Below are 23,794 nucleotides of genomic sequence, written 5' to 3'. Positions count from 1 at the left end.
CCCTATCCTTACTATCCTATCTGCAGACAAGCCTATAAAAGTAGAGGCTTTTTTGTTTATTCCTTTTAAAAAAATGTAATTTTTAAAAGCACCATCTCGCTTAGCCTTATTTAAGGGGATATTCGCAAAGATAGAACTCATTCGTAGGCCAACCGCCAAAGAGGTAACACGTCTTTCCACGCCCGATTATTTTTAAATTATGCATATTGGATATTTCTTTCTTTTTTAGAATTTATATAACAAAATTGATATTTTTTTAAACTCCTTACCTTTTCTTTTCAAAACCATATAATTATTTCGAAGAAAAAAAAAATTCAACACTAAAACGCTGTTTGAAGAAAAAAATCAATTACCTACGTAAATTTCGATTTAGAAAATATACCTGGATTTAGAAAAAAATGAAGTTGTGACTTAACGAATACTGGACTTTAAATAAAGGTCCAAACTTAGAGGGATGGGTAAGAAGATATTGAAAGAAAAAAAGCTACAATTAGCCCTAAACGATCCGCGAGTCTCGGCGCTAAATTAAGAGATAAGCTAAGTTGTAATACTTACAATAGGCTCATTGCCACCAATTAAAAAATAATTATGAAAATTAGGGGTTGATTTACGGCGGTAATAATTTATGTCGTGTCTGTAGGCATCATTAATCATCCCTGCTCAATTCCTTAAGAATAATTTCCCTCGTAAAAAAAGCCGAAGAGAAAATGTCAAGTTTAAAATCATATCTATTTTTGTGATACATTTATTATATAGCAGGGATGGCGAACCTTTTTGAACCTGAGTGCCAATTTTTTTCCGATATACATGATAATGTGTCACGTGCCACATGCCTTGGAAATAAAAATGCAATTTTTTTTTGTGTAACTTCAGATTTTTATTATAAACAAAGTTTTAATACATCGAAAAATAATTAAATATGTACTTTTTAATGGCGAAATTAAAGAAAAAAAAATTAGAATAGTTTATTTTGACATCTCAACAAAGGTGAATAAGAATATGGAAGTCTAGGCATATACGGGGCTTACGACCGACACAGGCTGGTTTAAGTGATCACTTTACACACGTGTAGCATTCACCAATACTACCCATGAATTCCATTTTCTTCTTCATCTATGTTGCATGTCAAAAAAAATGATATAGAAAATAACTCCTCTAAATGGAGCTAATCCACATTTGTGAACAGGTATTTGGACACACTTAAAATGTTGTTAGTAAAAAAAATGTAGAACCCTTAAAACTTCATAATTATTGAGATTTTTGTAGATGGATGCTAGTTGCCAGTTTTTTTTAATATCGGGTTCATAGCTGGTATTTTATAATATACAAGCAGTAGTACTTTCGTCTGTAAGTCTATTTTTTTTTTTTAATAATATTTTTTTTATATTTATTCGCGTGCCACCTATGGCATGTGTGCCACAGATTTGCCATCTCTGTTTTAAAGGGTTGTAATGGAATGCTTCAAATCTCGAGACTCTGGTTTTTGATTGCATATAAAAAAAAATAGCTTTCTAGGTCTGGTAGTGTTTTAAGTGAAATTAATGATAACACATTCATACATTTATGTTGTTATTATTCTAAGGGTGACTTTTATTCAGTGGAGTTTTGCCTTTCACATGCTGACGACGCTGTGCTTCTTGCCAATAGTAGAGATGACGTGCAGGCGTTTTTGACAAAAGTGCGCAAGTGATTTGCTGATGAATGTTGACAAATCCAAAGTTTATGAATAAGATTAGTGTAGATCTGAGCGTAAAATAGCAGTGAATGGGAAAATTTTGTAACAGAGAGATAATTGAGAAACGTGTGATAAATGAATGCTGTTAATGAATGAGTTAATGGTAATTAAAAATCAGTTTTAACAATAATAAACCCATCAGCAAAGGCTTCGCTGATAGGTTTAGCCAGAACCAGGCTAAGGAATTAGCGAAGGCTTTAGCCAGTTTATTGGAAGTACACGACAGAGTTAGTTCTTCTTCTTTATTAGCATTCTGTCCTCCACTGCTGAATATAGGCCTCTTATATATCCTTCCTTTAATTTCAGTCGATTGCTGCTCGCATGATGCTGTCAGACCATATTTTTTGAGGTCTTCCGACGCCTGTCATATTCTCCCTAGGTCTGTATAGGTATTTCTTTAGTATATTGATAAATTCGAATTCTGCAATGAAAACCGGCGATAAATGACCTATATATTGCGATTGCTAAAATAAACTGCCTTGACGCTGAAATCGGTCAAGATATTCTAGATTCAACCTTAAATTCGTTTGAAGTGATGATTTAAAGTAATAATTTTACTATTTCGACAGTGCTACTATTTACATACATTTAAATTTAAACGGTTGTATATACGTATACAAAAAAAATATTTCCGGTGGTAGTGTCCGTACGCGCGTCAGGACTTCAGTTTCTATTTGTGCAAAAGCTTAAGTAGGTACTAAGAAAACAAAAAGGTCGCACTGTAATAACTGCAGCACACAGCTCATATTATTGTAGGTTGATTCAAGTATTATTTGTTCAGCACACACTGCCAGACGCCATCGAATAGACATTTAAGAAAAATCTTTACGAATAAACCGGTATTATTTTACAGAGAATACACAATACGGTAAAAATATTTGATTCAATCGATTAAATGTATTTTAAACACAGACTTATAGATTTTATTGACATTTTAACACAGATACGAGAGAAAAAAAAATACCGTAGAACGGGGCTAATTGAACTTTGATGTGTTACTTGAGCCCAGTACAAAAAAAAATTAAATCTGTATTTGGTGTACAATACTATACTTCGATCGATACCACGATCTAAATATTTTTTCGTCTCATATCCACACACACACACATATATATATATATATATATATATATATATATATATATATATATATATATATATATATATATATATATATATATATATATATATATATATATATATATATATATATATATATATATATTGAATTATCATCCTTAGGATGAAATATCCAGTGTCTGATGGTGTAGAAATGTCGGAAATTATGAATTTTTGGAAACGGATTCGCGGAGTATAAAAGAACGGTAAAGATCCACCATTCCTCCTTTTACATAATAAATTACGGCGCAGGCGCACTCTTGCGTCCACTTCAAAGGAAAAAAATATCCTCGACAATGACAGTTGTCATAACCCGTATTCCATAGAAAAACGACACAAAAAATGTGCACCTTCTATTAAGGAAAAGGGTAAACACTTTTGAGTGGCATTTAGGGACAATGTAGGTAGGCACTTTTTTTATTTGAACGAGAAAAATGCCACAACTGCCGATCGCACAAATAAATATTTTAAAGCGATTGTATTTGAAATTTAGGTATTTGAATCCCGTTTCGCAATGATCGATCGATGTACAAATTTGGAAATAATAGAGACGTGAAATCTAATTTTATCACTATAAGTGTGTTCATATCCGCTATAGGGTTGTCGACGTTGATGGATCGGGTTTGTTCAAAATAGACCTACTACTGTATTTATTATTTGATTTTAATGTAAAACTCATACGTAAATTAAATTCCCAAGGAAATTCAAATACCAACGTCAGTATAAAAAAATAGAATTTCAAGCAATTCACAGTAAATCGTCGGTATCCAAAAAATAAATACTATGTAGCGTTCAGTACATTTTGAATAAAGCGGAAAAATACTTATTTATTGTAACTGCAAACAGTTGGTAGAATTCCATTTTGAATTGGGTAATATATCCGAACACGTTCATTGGATTGAATTCTACTTTTATTTACATATTATATGAAAATATGTGACGCGTTTCGTCTTATTAAGACGCTAGGCGTTTGATAATGTCTTAATATGACGAAACGCGTCACATATTTTCATATATCGCTCACTCCTTTCAACAACGTCATATATAAAAAAACTTGATTTTTCAGAACGAAGGAGATCGTTTTTAAAGTTTAAAAATATAATAAAATGCATTAAAAATACATATCAAGCCACTTATTGAACTTTTTACAACAGATCTTAATAAGTAAAACCTGAAGGTTTTTTCTCCATATAAAAAATATTAAGTATATCTAAAAGAATAATTAAACAATACCTCTTCCTAAAAATTAAAAAACAACACTTTCTGCCCTGTAGAGGGTAAATATTAAGTTAAAAATATGCTGCTTTTGGTGGGAAAAAGTACATTTTCTAGGCATTCCGAAAATATGCACAACTGAAAATTGACAATTTTTGATTTATGATGTTATTGAAAGGAGTGAGCTATATATGTAAATACAAGTAGAATTCAATCCAATAACCGTGTTTTATTTTGGATATATTACCCAAAAATGGAAAAATACTTGTTCGGAGACGTAATGGTGTACTCTTAAATATACATAAGCAAGTACGCGACTGGCAGCGCGAGTAGCCACACGTATTGTCTGTACGCATTTTTTTAATACAAATATATATTAAAATTTTTGGAATAAATAATTCTTATTAATTCCTTAATCTCAGTTAGTCATTGTGATTTACTTTTCTCCTTTCTCTATTTTCTCTTATGTCTTTTTTTATTATTACAGTGTATTTCGTTTGTAATAGCCGAAATCACTCGTAAACGAGGGGAGGATTATAAAAAAATCTAAAACATTAAATAAACTATACAAAATAATAAAAACAATGCTATGTGGAAAAATCCTGAGATGAAGATCGGCAGCAAAATCAAGATTTACAAAACTTGTGTCCGACCCATCATGACGTATGGAATCGAAAGTAGAGCGGACACCGTTGCCTCAAAAAACGCGCTTAGAGTGTCAGAAATGAAGACTCTAAGAAGCATATCAGGCAAGAGTCTTCGAGAATAAGAAACGCCAGGATCAGGGAAATATCCGAGATCGAAGATGTCGTTAGGTGGGGAAGGCAACGAAGGAGATAATGGTATGCGCATGTGAGGAGAATGGAACCATCCAACCCCATGGTAGACTCCCGGGCAGACCACTAAAGAGATGGGTCGATAGCTAGGAATCGACATCTCAGGAGGTCTTAAAAGCAGGTCACAAGGCCTACAAAAAGACGAGGGAGAAGAAAAACTATCAAATCTTTATCAAAGGGTAAAAAAGGAAAATAAAACACTTTAATAATATACTTATTCATTTATTTAATACATTAAACTACATAAAAAGGCTATCATATTTAAAAAATAATACGTCGAAATAACTATTTAGGGGCAGGCTTGATAACGTGAGGGAGGTCGTATTTTCCCCGAACGCACTTTATCTTCACCCCTGGAGTGTCTCGAAGCCTGAAAATAAAATAAAAAAACACGATTTTACTAACGTAATTAACTAACCATCACCCCGCTTCACTGCAGGGGTAGGCAGAGAGAATAGAACGCGTCAAGAAGAGGTTTGATGGTTAGTTAGTTATTTTGTAATTTTTGACATCTCAACATGAAGATCTCAGATGAAAAAGGATATCGAAATCTGGGTATTTACAGGGTTTATGACCTGTCGTAGGCTGGTTAAGTGATCACTTTACACACATTAACCGTTCTACCCATGATTGACAACCAAACTACACAAAATTTTGGTACTCCTAAAAATATAATTTATCTCATGAGACTGTGCATGTGAGTTCACTAGAACCGGCTGTGCTTGGATTGGGAAAGCTTGTATTTAGCAGATGATACCCTTTTCTTTGGACGTATACAAGATCCTAATCGGATTATTTTACATACTTTGATCACGTTATCACTTAACCAACATTCGACAGGGCATAAGCCCTGCAAATACCCAGGTTTCAACATTCTTCTCATTCACGGTGGAGAAACCTAGATTTGTGAACAAGCATAATTTTTTATTATTTATTGATTCGGCATTAACTTGATTATTTTCTAAAAATTTAATAAACCACTTAATTTGAGTTTCATTTATACATACGAATAGTTTCGAAAACCTACAGATGTTTTCATCTTCTGTTAAAAATTAAAACTAATAAACAATTGAAATTACCAGAAGAATTTAATTATTTTTTTTTAGTTTTAGTTTAGTTTTAATTTTTACCAGAAGATGAAAACATCTGAAAGTTTTCGAAACTAGTCGTATATATAAATACAACTCATTAAGCGGTATATTCAAGCGTTTTATTAAAGAAATAAGCGTAATGTTAGTTAGTTTATAGATGTATATATATATATATATATATATATATATATATATATATATATATATATATATATATATATATATATATATATATATATATATATATATATATATATATATATATATATATATATATATATATATATATATATATATATATATATATATATAAATATATATACGCACAAATCGCCCACTCTTTAAAACGTAATTAAGAACGTCATAAATAAAAAAAACATGATTTTTCAGGAGAACGTGTTTAAAGTTTTAAAATATAACACAATGCGTTAAAAATAAATATCAAGCCAACTTTTTATTGAGCATCAGATCTTTTTGGGTAAAACCTGAAGGTTGTTTCTCCATTTAAAAAATATTATGAATATAAAAAAATATTAAACAATAACTTTTCTTCAAAATGCAAAAACAACATTTCCTGCCCTGTAGCGGGTCAATATTAAGTTAAAAATACGCCTCTTCTGCTGGGATATAGTAAATTTTCTGAGCATTCCGAAAACATGCACAACTGAAAATTGACGAATTTGGATTTATGACGTTCTTGAAAGGAGTGAGCGATATATGTGAATGTGTATGTATGTATGTACCTTCCACACCGCAGAAGGACAATGTTGTGCTCCTGCAGATTGTGCCCAATACCAGGAACATAGGCGACCATCTCCCTGCCATTGGATAATCGGACCAGGACGCATTTCCTGTTGGCAGAATTTGGCTTCTTTGGTTTCTTGATGAGGGTCTTCAGAACAACTCCCTTTAAGAGAAAAACAAATTAGAATGCGAGGAAGTAAAAATGGGTACCCGTGAGAGATTATATGGGGTGAATTATTATGTTTTTTTGTTAGTAAGTCATTTTTACACTTTTGACATCTCAACAACGATGTAGGAGAATATAAAAGTATAGGTATTTACAAGGCTTGAGACCTGTCGTAGGCAAGTTAATTTTTTTTAAATAATATAATAATAAAACCCTTATCCGCACCCCAATGGTGCATAGGGAACTGTGTCATATTAACGCAGTGTTATCTTGATCGTTTGTTTATACATGAAGGAAAGGTGATCAGCCCTCCGCTTCAGGTACCAGTCCATGGTAATATTGAATAAATATTACAGTGAAAAAATCACTTATATCTATTTTACCCCCCTTGGGAATCGAACCCGGGACCTCCAGAACGGTAGCCGAGCGTGCTGACCATTACACTACGGAGGCGGACAGTAATTTTTTTAATAAACTTTTTATTTAACACATTATTTCTAAATGTATGCAGGATCCTTCTCGTAATGTTAAAATATCTATAACAATTATAAAAATAACTTATATAGTTATTGAGTTATTTTTATAATTAAATATTACGACAGGGGCCGTGGCGTAGTTGGGTAGATTCTCGACTGCGAAACTTGCGTCGTGGGTTCGATTCCTGCCAATTGAAAAATGAATTCAAGAAATATGTATTTTCAATTGGTCTGAGTGTTTGTGATGTATTTCTCACATTTACCTTCCCTATTCTTACTATCCTACCTGCAGACAAGCCTCTGAAATAGACGCTTTGCGGGTTATTCCTTTAAAAAAAAGTGGAGAAGCCCAGATTTGTGAACGAGGATTTCGACACAGGCAAAATGTTATGATGGATAAATAAATATTTATTTATTCAAATCTTAACGAGTCTTTATTCTGTTTAATTTATATCCTTTCCTACCTTTAAAAATGGGTTTCCATCAAGGGGTTTCCTAGGAGGGCGGAATTTATGATGAGGTCCTTTCCTGTGAAGCTGGTACAAGGACAGCATCCTTTGGGCGATGGATGTCAGCGGTCCGACATTGGGTATAATTCCTCGCAATGCTGGTGAAGCTGAAAAATAATGATAAATTAGGTATATGAAAATACACGACGGTTAAAATTGTTACTATGTTCTTATTAAACTTGTTAAATCTGGCCTGGAACCACGGTCAAAAGATAACTCGTCGTTTATTTTTTCTTTATTTTAAATCGCATTTCACACTTTATATTAATATTACAAGCACAAAAAATGTTTTATATTATTAATACAAAAAAGATCCCACAAAGGCATGGCCTATGTGTGGGTATACATTATATTTTAGGTTATAGTAAAGGGCACTGGCAAGAATACAATAGATATTATCAGAAATAAAATTAGATAAACAGTGCTAATATAAACTACATATATTTGATTTTAACAGAAAAAAAACATAAAGATGAAAATGAAAAAAGTTAGCAAATATGTACTATATTGCGTTATACGTAAACTGACCATTTATTTTTGTCCTCAAAACGGGACATCTTCCAATTTTCACGTAATAGTATGTATATTCAAGAAAATGGTATGTATTTTTGCATAGCTTTATGTATTAATAAAAAGAAAAGAAACGTTGACAAAGAAAATTAAAAGAATAAATAATATATAAGTATATGAAAAAATTATGAAAGCAAATTTATATGAAACGGCGATACTACAAACTACCGCCGATTTTTTGCACTTTTTTTTTAAAATTGTTACTGTGTTGCTCTTTTTTTGAAAACGGGACATTTCGACGTCCCGAAACTTTACTTGGAGACAACGGGATAGGCTATCTAAAAACGGGACGGTCCCGTTCAAAACGGGACGTATGGTCACTTTAGTTATACGTAAAAGGTACTTCGATCTGTTTTTTGATAAATAATTTAAGCAAAACGTTCTTCCTTACAACGATAAGTATAACTTTTTACTTCTTAAAATCAACTAGCCATTGATAAAGAAGAACGAAGATTGACAACCTCACTACTCAAATTTTCGGAACTCGTAGATATATTGACAAATCTCATGACACAGTACATATGAGTTTAACAACAGCCATCTATGTTGGATTGAGAATGCTTTTATTTAGCAGGAACCCTTTTACAATATTTTGAGTGTATCCAAATACTTGTTCACAAAATCTGGATTATCTCCAATTACAGGAGTCATTTTCATATTATTTTTTGACATCTCATCAAAGATGAAGAAGAATATGGAAGTCTGGGCATTAACGGGGCTGACGACCGTCATAGGCTGGTTTAAGCTGGTTTATCACTTTACACACGTGTAACATTCACCAATTCTACCCATTATTGACAACCACACTACTCAAATTCTTGGAAGTTCTATATATATGAACCAATTTAGAAACCTTGTTCTTGAATCACTAGAACTTCACTAGAGACATCTATTACATGTTATTATTACATATTTTTATCTTCTTTACATCTCGCCAATAGTCTTTACATCTCATCAATAGATGTAAAGACTATTGTTGAGATATAAAAAAAAATGTAAAAATATGTGTGGACGAAACCCAGATTTTTGTATTTGGGCATACATAAAATGTTGTGTAAGAAGTTAGATTTGTGAAGTGTAGAGAGAAATAAAACGCGTCGAAAATAAGGTTAAATCCGTGAATAGCAAACTAAAATTGGAAAGAAAAATGCAATGGAACTTGATAATCTAGTTTTGCTTTATTCAGTAAAAGGAAAAAGGGTCTAGCGACAGACATGTCTATCAAAGTTAGGTACTGCGAAGGGTGGATAGATACTCGTGCAAAGGTACTAGGTAGACTATTCCAATAGGATCCCATCTTAAACGGAAAAGCGTCATCTAAAGGGTCCGTCCCCTGCCTAGGGGACGTTTTGCATTGAAAGGGTATTCTGTTAAACTCTACCGGCATATGAAATCAACGGGCCAATGGTGAATTATAATACAACATTTTGAGTGTGCCCAAGTAGTTATTCACAAATCTGGATTATCTCCAATTATAGGAGTTATTTTTCATATTATTTTTTGACATCTCATCAAAGATGATGAAGAATATGGATATCTGGGCATTTACGGGGCTGATGACCACCATAAGCTGGTTTAAGTGATCACTTTACACACGTGTAACATTCACCAATTCTACCCATTAAATTTTAAATTGGTTCGTATATATAGAACTTCCAAGAATTTGAGTAGTGTGGTTGTCAATAATCGGTATAAAGGTTGTGTAGATTAGTTTTTTTTTTTAAATTTATTTATTATTATAAAAAAATATACCAATAGTATTAAAGTTATGACACACCGTGTATATTGTAAGGACACACTGATGGGATGGGTGTCTAGTACTGACAACGATTTAGATCTTGTTCAAGTACATTAAGTCAGAGTCCTTGCTACGAAGGACGAACGTGTTACTCTTCAGATTTTGTAAGAGAAATCGTTATTCAATACAACAATAAACTACGTTTTACGTCAGTTTCCACTTTCATTTTAAAAAGGTCACATTTTAGGCTATTTTTAGAAATGCGAGTTGAAAAGAGTGTAAAATTGGCAAAAAGGAGATGATAAGAATTTGAAACAAAAAATCTTTATTCTGTAATCAACGCAATATATGTCAATATATGTAATTCATAAAGCGGAAGCTAAATTAGTAGTAAGCAACGGAGTCCTGGTACCAATTATAATGCGTCGGGTTGTGGTCCCGTGGTTAGTGTCGCGGACTCTCGAGTCAGTTTCTGGGTTCAAAGAAACTCTACATCTGTAGTTTAAAATATAATAAATAAATAAAGTTTATATTTAAACCCGTAGATGAAAGCATATGTAGCTTCCGAAAAAAAATCGTAACAATATAATGCTTAAAACGTAATAAAACAAGTATTTAATATTAATTTAATCATATCTTAACACAAAGTGAATGCCGAAACAATAAATAACATAACTACACATTAAAAATCGACCAAAGATAAAAAAACATGAATCATTATTTCATTTATTGATTCGGTAGTCAATTTCTGGTAATATCTATAAATTTTAATCAAATACTATAGAGTTTATATTTAATCATGTCTAACAAAGTGAATGCCGAAACAATCAATAACACACACTATTAATCGACCTGAGCATAAAAAATACTATACAGTTTTTACAATTTATTTATTAATAATATTATGTCACTTTGTGGTAATATATCGTAGTCATACAGGAGAAAGTGACCAAGTGCATTGTGTTACAAAAACGTGATCATTGACTATTTGATATCTTACTAGCTTAATATCGCCCTGAAAAAATCCCAAAGGATTTTAAACTAGGAAGTATAATACATTGACTTGTTAAAAATGACTAACTGCATTGGTGTTTATTTTCTTGCCAAGCAAAAGTGACCTAAATAGCCCGCCTGAGCATTTTACGTTTTGGTGGTTGGTTACTTTTTCCTGTACGACTACGATATGTATATTCGTTTGTACAAAACTTCACAAATATGTATTAAGAAAAAAAACGTTAATCATTTACTGAAATATATCGATAGTTCACGCACGTTTTTCTATCGTAAGTGCAAGTCACCGCTGATGAATACCTTCTGTACGAGCTTACCCACGACACGAGGAAAAGAACACGCCACTATATAAATGAATTTCCCCCGTCAATTAGGACGTCTTTATATAATACTCGAACGTCACATTTGTGAGGACACTAACATTACATTGAACGCCACGCGACCAATTTGTATGGCCGGGCAGAAGAAATAAATTCAATTTGCCACACAATAGATGTTTATACAAAAGGCGATCTTTTGGACGACCGGCATAGTTACCATTTTATCATAAATCAATATCTCTGGATTATAATACATACATGTATATCGTCTAAAAGTGAGAACCGACTTATCGGTAGTAATCGTAGGGAAAAGAGGTTGATTTTTTTGGAAGTGAACACTTTTTGTACTTTTTTCAGGATTTTTCAAGAGCTAAAGATCTGTTTTTCAGTCGAAATGTTCTAAAAATAAAACCGCTTACCTCTGAAAACCACGTAAACTTTGCAAATACCAATTTATTTATTTGAGATTTATTTCCGTTTTTTATTATCGTTTAATATGTCCAGATATGTAGTTATTCTAGTACATAAATATTGTAGCAAGCTAAGAAACTAACATATTTATTTTTGACACCGCGATAGTTTTGATCCAAATAACGAAATAACGATTGAATGAAAATGCAAGTTTATGTGAGCAAGTCTCCAGATTTAAACGATTTGACTACAATTTTTCGATATGTCTTATGGACTGTATATAGGACTCGTAATAATCGTCGGGTATGTATGAGGAGATACATGAATGTAGAAGAGGCGAATAATGTTTGCAAAGACAGAGTGGTGTGGCGTTCGATTCTTTCTGCCTAGCCCCCAAAATATTTTTGGTCACTAAATAGGCACTTTTTTAGTACATCATCTTAAAACAGTGTTGTTAAATAATTTGAACTGAAAATCTATCAAGATATCACAATTTATTTTTTATTTAAAATAAAACTGATATTTTCATAATTAAAATGTAACTTTGTTTTAAAATCACAATAAATATTTTATTATAACTTAATTATAATGTCTACCGGTTTTGAAGCTAACTGCTTCTTTATCAAGAATGATTAATACTAAAACACTATCTACTTAAACAAAATTCAAAATATTCTGACGGTTAGGGAAAGAAGCTTGGGTAGATCTTAAGTGGCTTTATTTTTTGCTGTTGATATTTTCAGTCTGGAAACATTTGACTGCTCGCTACTGTATATAGATTTGCACGTACATTCGTATTACGGAGCAAAGCGGACATTATTAATCAATTGCGATAAATCACAATCCATTAAGCATTGATTATACCGATATAATGCTAATTTCAGATAATCAAATTGTGGTAAATACATTCTCCATTATTGGTTTGATTATTACCTAGTACATGGGAGGCATTTGAGAATTAATGTGCGAGTACAAGCGCTGAATTCCAAAATTTAGTGATTAGCCAATTACCGTTCGCCAAGTATGCGTACAATGAAATTTTTTGATTTTGTTTGGTATAATTGTTCAAATAAAAATGAAATATTATTTAACTCAAAATAAAGTATTAAATATGTATTAAATTTCAAATTAAATTAAATTTTACTGTGTCCGTTGTAAAAAATAATATTTAATGGCTTACAAGATATTGCTACATTAGGGATATAAAAATAAATAGTAAATATTACGTACAAGAGATAGTTATAAATATCGATCAGTAACTGTCAAAAGAAGAAAATATATATATAAAATTTTGAGCGTGTCCAAATACTTGTTCACGAACCTGGGTTTCTGTACAAGTATTCGGACATACTCAAAATGTTGTAAATAAAATAATTGGTCAAAGTAAAAGCTCCATAAAAATTTAAAATATGGTTTTTATGCGTTTCACAGTATGTAAAATAATATTATTTGAAAAAAGAGAAATATTTGTGTTTTTATTATTCGCACAATTATTTCAATTTCATACTATTTCTGTGAGCCTAAGCGGCTCATTATTAGAAATTGGTATCAAATTGTGGTCGAGTGGGTTCGAACCTAGAAACTCTGACTTAAAGAGTCCGCGACACTAATCACGGGACCACAACCCGACATATACATACAAACAATAAAAGACTCTCTTCACTCATTCGATTTACATGCCCAAACCATCTCAACGCACCTTACTAAATTTTATAGATAATGCTAAGTTGTTTGCTTGTAGACCAATCACTGATCATTATGCAAATGCATTTAATCAACAGATTGACAAAGTTTTTTTCTCTTTGGTCATCTCGTTCCTTGCATAGAGAAATCTGTGTGGTCATCATCGGTCGCAATGGCTATTGTGGTGACCATCAGAAAGGGGCATTGTGGGTCTTTATCCGCGCTAACAATCTCAACAGAAGGTCGGCTCCTTTTATAATGCGTTTACGCTTCAAGAAAGGGTTTACTTCGTGCATTGTATGTGACAGAACCTGTGACGATTTTTTGCGCAGAGAAAATATTCATATCTTTGACCATTTGTTTGGAGTATGATACAACAATGCCCAAAATCATTAAGCCATCACAGATGCGGACAGATGTTTTTTTTTAAAGATAAGAAATAAGAATATGTCAAGCGACGCAGCTTAGAATGCACCATTGTTCCCCGAAATTATACATATTATAACCTTAAAAAAGTAACGTAAATGTATTTTAAAAATACATACATGGGCAGCGACAGATGAAATTGTGTTCGGTTGAAAAGTGGATATGATAAAATAGGTTTATATTTGAAAGTTTTCCATTTTAAATGAAATCATATTTTCATCAATTGATTTGGCAGTCACTTTCTGTTTACTAATTTTAATTTTACTTGGTATACACCACCAATTCTTAAAATCTATTGTAATACGTGTTTCGATGTATTTAATTATCAAACACAGTATGTGAAGTTGTTTATATTTAAAAAAATTGCCCTTGGGACGTTGAAGGATAAACAGGGGGTAGTAGCTATTTCTATAAGTTTTCCATTTACATATTTGCAATCAGAATTCAGTGTATTTCTGTTTATTATATAAACGCCGATTTTCGGACCTAAAATGAACTTAAATCTATTTGTTTTGACAAGTATTATTGTAACACGGCGGTTATTTTAACTTGTTAAGTAGTTTAAAAATGCCAAAGTAATTAGAAATAAAAGTTATCGACACAATGTAGTTAATGACTTTTTTATCCAACGGATTTTATCGAACGGATGATAGTAAAATACAAATATGTAATGTAAAGTTCAAAAATTGTACACATGTATAAGTATGTAATATAAATTTTATAAAAACATCTTTGGATGTCATATGACATATGCAAGTCTTCAGTCATTTCAGAAATACAGTTATGTAAAATATGACATATTACTAAGAATGAACCCTTTGAAAATGACATGTGTGCAAAAATATGGAAAGCTCGCCGTTATTTCATTTATAATTGATCCGGTCCGTATCAAGAGATCATAGGTTTGAGGTAGGCTGGTACGGGATCTGACAGGAGGAACAAATCTGCCCTTTCTTATTATCCACGGGCCCATTGTCCTTTGAGGGGCGCAAAAGGGGATTTCAATCGGACAAAACGTAAATGGAAGAACATACTTTGATACCCGCCCGGAACTTCTCTCCAAAGGTATTTGATTTGAATCCGTTCGTTCTGCCTACCCGAATAATGAAATCAAGCATACGGGAAATCCCCGGCTATAGGCATTGAAATCTTACGTTTAAAAAAAATAATTAAACTCTTGTATAACCACTTAAAATGAGTTTTATTTCATTACACACGACTAGTTTTACTTTTCATCTGTAGATGAAAACATATGTTAGTTTTAGAAACTAGTCGTGTGTAATGAAATAAAACAAATTAAGTGGTTATACAAGTGTTTAATTATAAAAAAATAATCAACATGTCATTCCACAAAGTAAATACCGAATCAATGAATAACGAAATGTTACATATTTATAACAGTCTTAATAATTGAGTAATTCTTTATAATACGAGTACATACATAGATAGATATTTTGACAAGCGCCGCGTCGTGGTTGGGTAGAAGCTCGACTGCGAAACTGGCGTCGCGGGTTCGATTCCCGCCAGTTGCAATATAAATAGAGAATCAAGAAATATTTAATTGCAATTGGTCTGGGTGTATGTGATGTATTTTCCACATTAATCTTCCCTATCATTACTATCGTACCTGAAGACAAGTCTCTAAAAGTAACGGCTTTGCGGGTTATTTCTTATGTATATATATATATATATATATATATATATATAATAATAATAATAAACCCTTATCCGCACCCCAATGGTGCATAGGGCACTGCTTCATATAAACGCAGTGTTATCTCGATCGTTTACACATGAAGGAAAGGTGATCAGCCTTCCGCTTCAGGTACCAGTCCAGGGTAATATTGAATAAATATTACAGTGAAAAATCACTTATATTTATTTGACCCCCCCTGGAAATTGAACCCGGGACCTCCAGAACGGTAGCCTAGCGTGCTGACCATTACACTACGGAGGCGGATATATATATATATATATATATATATATATATATATATATATATATATATATATATATATATATATATATATATATATATATATATATACATATATATATACAATGTAACATTTATGCACTGAATATTACATGTTAATGTCGTAATGACTCTTGTATGCACATGATTAGCTATCCTTATTAAGATTTAATTTTAAAGCCTTTATCGTGGGTGTACTGGCAAAAAACGTTAACTGGAAAATATTAAATTCTGACTTCAAGATGCATATTATAAAGTTTTCAACGCTCTACAAAGTGGCAAATACACCAAGTAGTTTAAAATGTCATAGGTTTTGAAAGTGAATTCAACTTTGAGTTCAATAGCGGCTATTTTATTCAGGTTAAAAGTTTTAAATAACAGGGATTATTAAAACAGGATTTTTTTGTCCGTATACCCACGATATATTATCTTATCTGACAAGGCACAAATGGATATGTGAGTACCTACTAGATGCTGTTAAAATTATGGAATACGCATTTACAATCTGACCATAATTATAAAGATGAAGAAAAAAATAATCTCTGGGGAAATGTAACCAGCTGCACGGGCCTGACATTTAAATTACCTCCAAACAGTGCACACACGGGCGACTGGACATATTCAATCTTCCACATACACTTTTCAATAATACTCGTATAAATAAATAAAAACTTTCTTTCCCAGCGTCCGACCCCATTGTGCCTAGTCGTGATGACTCTCATATGTGGCTCCAGCTCTGGCCATTCAGCGGCAGTGACCAAACCCTTTCATTATGTCCATCGGTCATAACTTTAGTGGCCATTTCTCATAACATGCGGTCATTGTCCGGCCGCTTTGTGAGGGACAGATATGATTTTTTGTACAACCATCCCTCTATTGTACGAATCTGCGCGTTTTGACTTTCGCCATATGCGTCGTATGAGAAAGAAAGCATATTTTTTTGGACTGAATACATTTAAATAATAAATCAAATAAAATAATACATGGTTCATTTATTCATCTATAGTGTACCTATAAAAATCAATTTTTGTTAGTATGTATGTCCTTTATCTAATACCAATCACCCGATGGCAGTGAAAATTTTGCTCACTCCTTTCAACAACGTCATACCTATTATTTTTTGACATCTCATCAAAGATGAAGAAGAATATGGAAGTCTGGGCATTTACGGGGCTTACGACCGTCATAGGCTGGTTTAAGTGATCACTTTACACACGTGTAACATTCACCAATTCTACCCATTATTGACAACCACACTACTCAAATTCTTGGAAGTTCTATATATATGAACCAATTTAGAAACCTTGTTCATGAATCACTAAAACTTCACTAGAGACATCTATTGGTGAGATGTAAAGAAGCTTTTTATTAAGCAGAAACTCTTATATTAGTATGTGAGATCCGAATCCCGGATTATAATCACACACATGAGAAACGCCAGAAAATACCATTTTCATTTTTATTATTAAGCTTATAATTTGACCAGATAATTTATTTACAACATTTTGAGTGTGTCCAAATACTTGTTCACAAAATCTGGATTATCTCCAATTACAGGAGTTATTTTCATATTATTTTTTGACATCTCATCAAAGATAATCCAGATTTTGTGAACAAGTATTTGGACACACTCAAAATGTTGTAAACGTCATACCTATATCAAAATACTTGATTTTTCAAGAGATCGTTTTTAAAGTTTAAAAATATAATACAATGTATTAAAAATAAATATCAAGCCACTTTTTACTGTGCAACGGATCTTTTTAGGTTAAACCTGAATGTTTTTTCTCCATTTGAAAAATATTTAGTACAATTAAAAAAATTATTAAACAATACCTTTTCTTCAAAATGCAAAAACAACACTTTCTGCCTTGCGGGTATATATTATGTTAAAAATATGCGGCTTTTTTTGGGATATAGTAAATTTTCTGGGCATTCCGAAAACATAAACAACTGAAAATTGACGATTTTTGATATATGACGTTTTTGAAAAGAGTGAGCGATTTGCGAACTTGATCTTTGAAACTCGAGGAAGACAACTGTGTACTTGATTAAAAAAAACCTTTTCTTCGTATGTGTTTGTCAATGTGAGGCATTGAGAAATACATACGAATTCATTACATACGGTAATTTTTAATATTATTTATTAACATAATCATAAAAATATTACAATCTCACATTATACTCCCTCGGATACGAATAAGACTCGAACGATACGAGACATTTCTGAAATTCCTCAAAAATAAATACCTTAAAAATATAACATTTTGCTTCTGTGTCTTATCTATATATAAATAATAATTACTTTGGGTACTTTATATGGTGCCATTTTCGTAAAACTCAAGGGCGCTTGTACAGACGTGGATTATGATATAAAAATATAATAATAAATTTAAAAAAATGAAAGAAAAACGTCGTCAATCGGTTATATACCGTATACTACACTAGACATTTACAACATTTTGAGTGTGTCGAAATACTTGTTCACAAATCTGGATAAACTCTAATTAGGAGTTATTTCTCACATTATTTTTTGACATCTCAGCATAGATGAGGAAGAATATAAAAAAAAATATGAGCATTGACAGGGCTTATGACCGTCATAGCCTTGGCTAAGCGATCACTTTACACAGTTTTAACATTCACCGATTCTACCCATGATTGACAACCACACTGCTTAAATTTTTGAAACTTCTACATTTTTCTATTCTAACTTTTCATCTATCAAAAAATAATACACTACAGACATAATGACTTTATTTTTTAAATGTATGAGATTGTAAAAGTGTTAAATAATATTTTGCGGGGAAAGTTACGCGTTGGCGACAAGGTTGTGACAATATTTCAATTCATTATTGATCTGTGTTCATTTCAACGTCTCACCTGTCCGGATTATCGCACAGGCGCTGGTGAATGCCGCCAAATTGCCGTAAGTCCTGAGGGAAGGAATTGTTAAGGACTATTTCCTTGTTCGCTTCGTATAATAGTTCGCGCTAGCTTCCGTGCCGCGACGGTTCCCAAAAATCATCCCCAATTCCCGAGGGAGATGAAGCATAATTACATCAATTAATATTAACGGATTTTGACCAGATGATTGTGTGGTATTAGATATTTTCCAATAAGCCGAGCTGAATATTTCTATTCATCTCATTAAAAATAAACTGTATTATTGATATGTTAACATAGTTAAAGAAGAATATGGAATTTCATTAATGATTCGGCAGTCACTTTGTGGTAATATTTATCCGTTTTTGATTTAAGTTTTACTTGGCCAATACCATTAATATTAAGAATATAAAAAAGACTTTTATACCATTAATTATGAAAAAAACATTAAACCCTGAGTGTAAGTCCCTCTCCAAGCACAAGAGCTCAGTCTCTTTTTTGGAGAGGGACAGCGAATCTAAAACTATAAGTTTTCTATGTGTACAAAAGTTTAGAAATTGTATAATGTTGTACTTAAAAATGTAACTATATTAAATAAATTTTAAAAATAATAAAAAATATTGTAACACGTTAATTGATGCTTTCTGCATCATTTTCAAACACCGTATGAGGTATTTACCAAGACACCAAGAAACACTTAAACTGAAAAAAATATATATGCAGGTCTGGGCTTTCACAGACCTTAAAATCTGTCATCTACTTTCGTTTATAAACTATAGATGCTTCATCTCAAGAAGAATATGGCATATATCTAATATATCCTGTAATTGACAACTTCTTTCACATGTGAGTTCTCGGCACCATCTATGGTCGAGTCGAGTAAGTTTTTTTTTAACGTATACCCTGTAAATACCCAGACTTCAATCTTCTTCTTCATCTATGTTGAGATGTCAATACAAATGACTCCTAAGTGGAAAACCTCAGATTTGTAAACAATAAATTTAGCAAACTCAAAATATTTACAATAAATAATAATAATAAAAAATTATCATAACTTTAAATGATTTTTAAAATAGCATTCTTTAAAATAATTATCACCTCTGTACTTCAAAATTGAATCTTATTCTAACACTTCGATATAAATCAGACTAGATGTGGTACAATCTGATACAGGTACACTTTGAGACTAGATGCCTTCTGATACTTCTAATACACTTGATACAGTCTGACCTGGTAATAAAATGCATTTCCGATATCAAATGACATTTTAAACGACCAAAACGGAGTTTGAATTACTTCAATACGGTTCCGAATGCGATTGTACATACAGATTACGAAATTCAGTTAATCTTTATTATTCCGAATGCAAAAATAATAAGAAAACTTAGACGCTAAGGCTAAATGGGCGATCACAAGTGTAGCAGGAACCTAAGCCATTGTATGAATCGTAACGGCTTGCATTTCCATTAAATGCAAGGGAAACTACAGAAAACTTTAACAGGTACAACGTATAAACGGGTACACGGGTGAGGTGCATTATTGGAGTTCGGTAATGGTACGAGTGTAGCTAGGGGGTGGTGCGGTACATACGGATAATGTGGACCATTAATACCTACCCTCGGTTACGAGCTTAAAAAATCGAGGTCACAAAAGCACAGTGCAGCGATTCTGAAACGTATTCAAACGGTTCTTCTGCCTGTATTATTGTATTTATTGGTTGCAAGACGCTTATAGCATGTCCCATTTTGATATTATTGTAATTGATTTTACACGTGTGTAAAGTGATCACTTAAGCCAGCCTATGACGGTCGTCAGCCCCGTAAATGCCCAGACTTCCATATTCTTCTTCATCTTTGATGAGATGTCAAAAAGTAATATGAAAATAATTCCTGCAATTGGAGATAATCCAGATTTTGTGAACAAGTATTTGGAAAATTAACTATCTGGTCAAATTATAACCTTAAATAATAAAAATGAAAATGATATTTTCTGGCGTTTCTCATGTGTGTGATTAAAATCCAGGATTCGGACCTCACATACTAATAAAAGAGTTTCTGCTCAGTAAAAAGCTTCTTTTCATCTCACCAATAAATGTCTTTGGTGAAGTTCTAGTGATTCAAGAATAATGTTTCAAAATTGGTTCATATATATATAGAACTTCCAAGAATTTGAGTAGTGTGGTTGTCAATAATGGGTAGAATTGGTGAATGTTGCACGTGTGTAAAGTGATCACTTATACCAGCCTATGACGGTCGTCAGATCCGTAAATGCCCAGACTTTAATATTCATCTTCATCTTTGATGAGATGTTAAAAAATAATAAGCCAATTATAGTTAACCACAGAAACATAAAGATTAGTATAAAATATTTAGTGTAGATCTAGCAAATGAACACGTATTTATGAGAGAAAATGTGCATGTGTGAAGTGTGTAAGAGGATGTGTGTATATGTGTGTGTGTGTGATGTTGATTCTAGTAGGGACATACATACAATGCAGAGAATAGTTTTTAAAGATCCTGAGAGGACATTATGCGCACCATTCGACTTTTCAACACAGATTTTCCGCAATTGAAAATATCAACTTGGCTACATACCAATAACAAATTCACAATATTTCTTTAAAATACGCTAGGAGTTGTCAGAAATGACGACTCTAAGGAGCATATCTGGCGAGATTCTACGAGATATAATAAGGAATACCAGGATAAGAGAAATATGCGGGATAAAATATGTAGGTACCTAGTATTAAAAATGACATCAACATTAAGCCGCCAACATTAAGAAAACCGGATAAGAGAATGAGGATATATGTAAAAGTTCAAGTTATAGTATAAAAAATATTATGACGAATGTCGTTCGTTTGATAATGCCATAACTAGGCGAAACAATTGTCACAATATTATTTTTTTATGTGTTTTTGTTAATAAAATACAACTTAGTAGATTCAAAAAATCTGTGTTTGATTTAAAAATTAATACATAAATTAAAATGGTGAATGTTAGCCTAGCCATCTGAATCGTCTTTATTGAAGACAAATAATGATCAAGATAACACAGCTTATAAACCATACAGTGTCCTATGCATCATTGTTTAAATATTATTATTTAGTGATAATTTAGATTTGGTAATCATTATTTTATTATGAATGGGGACAAACATTCACACAATTAAAAATTAATAAAATGTAAGCGCCACGTGGAATCACAATATTACTCAGTGATTCAGTAATTGAATAAATGTAATTCAGTGTAATTCTGAACTTGTCTAATTGATTGCTTCAATTTACGTATTACGGAAATCATTATTAAAATAGTTTGAAGCTAAATTATGTACAAATATAAGTAAAACCTTGATATTTGTGCAACGATGTTCAATAATTGGGTAATTAAATTCAATAATGACCGACATACGTAGGTCATTATTGAAATACATATTTTTGTCAAATGATGATGAAATAGTTCGAAAAGTGAAGAAGGCATGATTAAATTAATTCAAACATCAGTGGTCATCAATTTTTTGATAAAAGGGCCGGATTGATTTTATTTTTAAAAGGTTTCAGATAAAAATTAAAAACACATTCCAATGAGAATCCAACTGCGTTTTGACATCTCAAGAGAGATGAATGAGAATACGGAAGTCTGGGTATTTACAGGGCTTACGACCCCCATAGGCTGGTTTAAGTGCATACACTTAAATGCAAGACTACCCGGACTTTTAAATTCTATTTCATCTACAAATGTTGAGATGTCAGAATGTAAAAATGGAAAAACCCAGATTTGTGAACAAGGATTTGGATACACCTGAAATGTTGTGGGGAATCCAATAAAAAATATAAAAATTTATATTTTCTTAAACTTCATAAAAAGACATTACTTTGTTTTTAACAACTTCCAATAAAAACTGGTTAAAAATAAAGTTGTTTTATTTTATAAAGTTTATAAAATGTGAAACAAAGTATTTGCGAAAAACATTCGAGAAAATATATTTGCTTATTTTATTCTTCTTTTCTTTCTAACCCTTGTCCGCCCTCAATGGTGCATGGGCCACTACATCATACAGAAGTAGTGTTATCTTGATTGTCAAATACTCGAAGGAAAGGTGATCGGCCTTCCGCTTCAAGTACCAGTCCAGGGTCATATTAAATAAACATTGTACTGAAAAATCACTAATATTTATTTTGACCCTATTGGGATTCGAACCCGGGACTTTCAGCACGGTAGCCTAGCCAGCTAACCATTACACTATGGAGGCGGACAGCTATATTATAGTATCAACATATTATGTTGAAATGCACATTTCATTCAAACCCTTATCCGCACCCCAATGGTGCATACGGCGCTGCATCATATAAACGCAGTGTTATCTTGATCGTTAACACACTTAGGAAAGGTGATCAGCCCTTCGCTTCCGGTACCAGTCCAAGGTAATATTGATTAAATATAAGAGTGAAAAAATCACTTATATTTATTTGACCCCCCCTGGGAATCGAACCCGGGACCTCCAGTGCGGTAGCCGAGCGTGTTGACCATTACACTACGGAGGAGGAAAGAGTAGTATTTTATTTCACCCTGTTCTCCTTCAGCTAGGTCATCTGTATGACAATTTGACTTCGGTGCGTTCGCCCCTTTAATTTGTGATGAAATAGAGTCCGAACGAAGATTTATCTCGTTTATTATCTTACGGGATTCGGCAAAAACTGGGGCGAGCACTTAATCTAAAATCTTGAGCGTTAAATTCATAATTTCAATCTGGAAGTGGCGGGAAATTAATAGAAGGGTAGGTCGGCTAGGGTGGGTGTACCGCCTTTTGTATGCACGAAAATTAAATGGCACATATTTATTATTTTAATCCTTTGTCCAGATAAACTTGGAAAGTTCGGAAA

General features: G+C 32.4%; 1 protein-coding gene across 1 annotated transcript in view; it reads right to left on the bottom strand.

The window, feature by feature from the left end:
* Positions 1 to 5,111: 5,111 nt before the first annotated feature.
* The window catches only part of tko (30S ribosomal protein S12 technical knockout), a 35,433-nt gene continuing 16,750 nt past the window's right edge, over positions 5,112 to 23,794 (bottom strand). Inside the window, exons 3-5 of the mRNA XM_088268290.1 lie at positions 7,847 to 7,998; positions 6,740 to 6,903; positions 5,112 to 5,275 (exon numbers count right to left, since the gene is read on the bottom strand). Of these exons, the coding sequence (XP_088124416.1) occupies positions 5,191 to 5,275; positions 6,740 to 6,903; positions 7,847 to 7,998 (401 nt within the window). The 3' untranslated portion in view covers positions 5,112 to 5,190. The remainder of the gene's footprint in view (positions 5,276 to 6,739; positions 6,904 to 7,846; positions 7,999 to 23,794) is intronic.

Source organism: Brachycentrus maculatus, unplaced genomic scaffold (genome assembly GCF_059751285.1).
Source record: "Brachycentrus maculatus isolate JH-2025_06_01 unplaced genomic scaffold, ASM5975128v1 h1tg000316l, whole genome shotgun sequence".
In the NCBI taxonomy this organism is placed as follows: Eukaryota; Metazoa; Arthropoda; class Insecta; order Trichoptera; family Brachycentridae; genus Brachycentrus; species Brachycentrus maculatus.
This window is presented reverse-complemented; position numbering and strand designations above follow the sequence as displayed.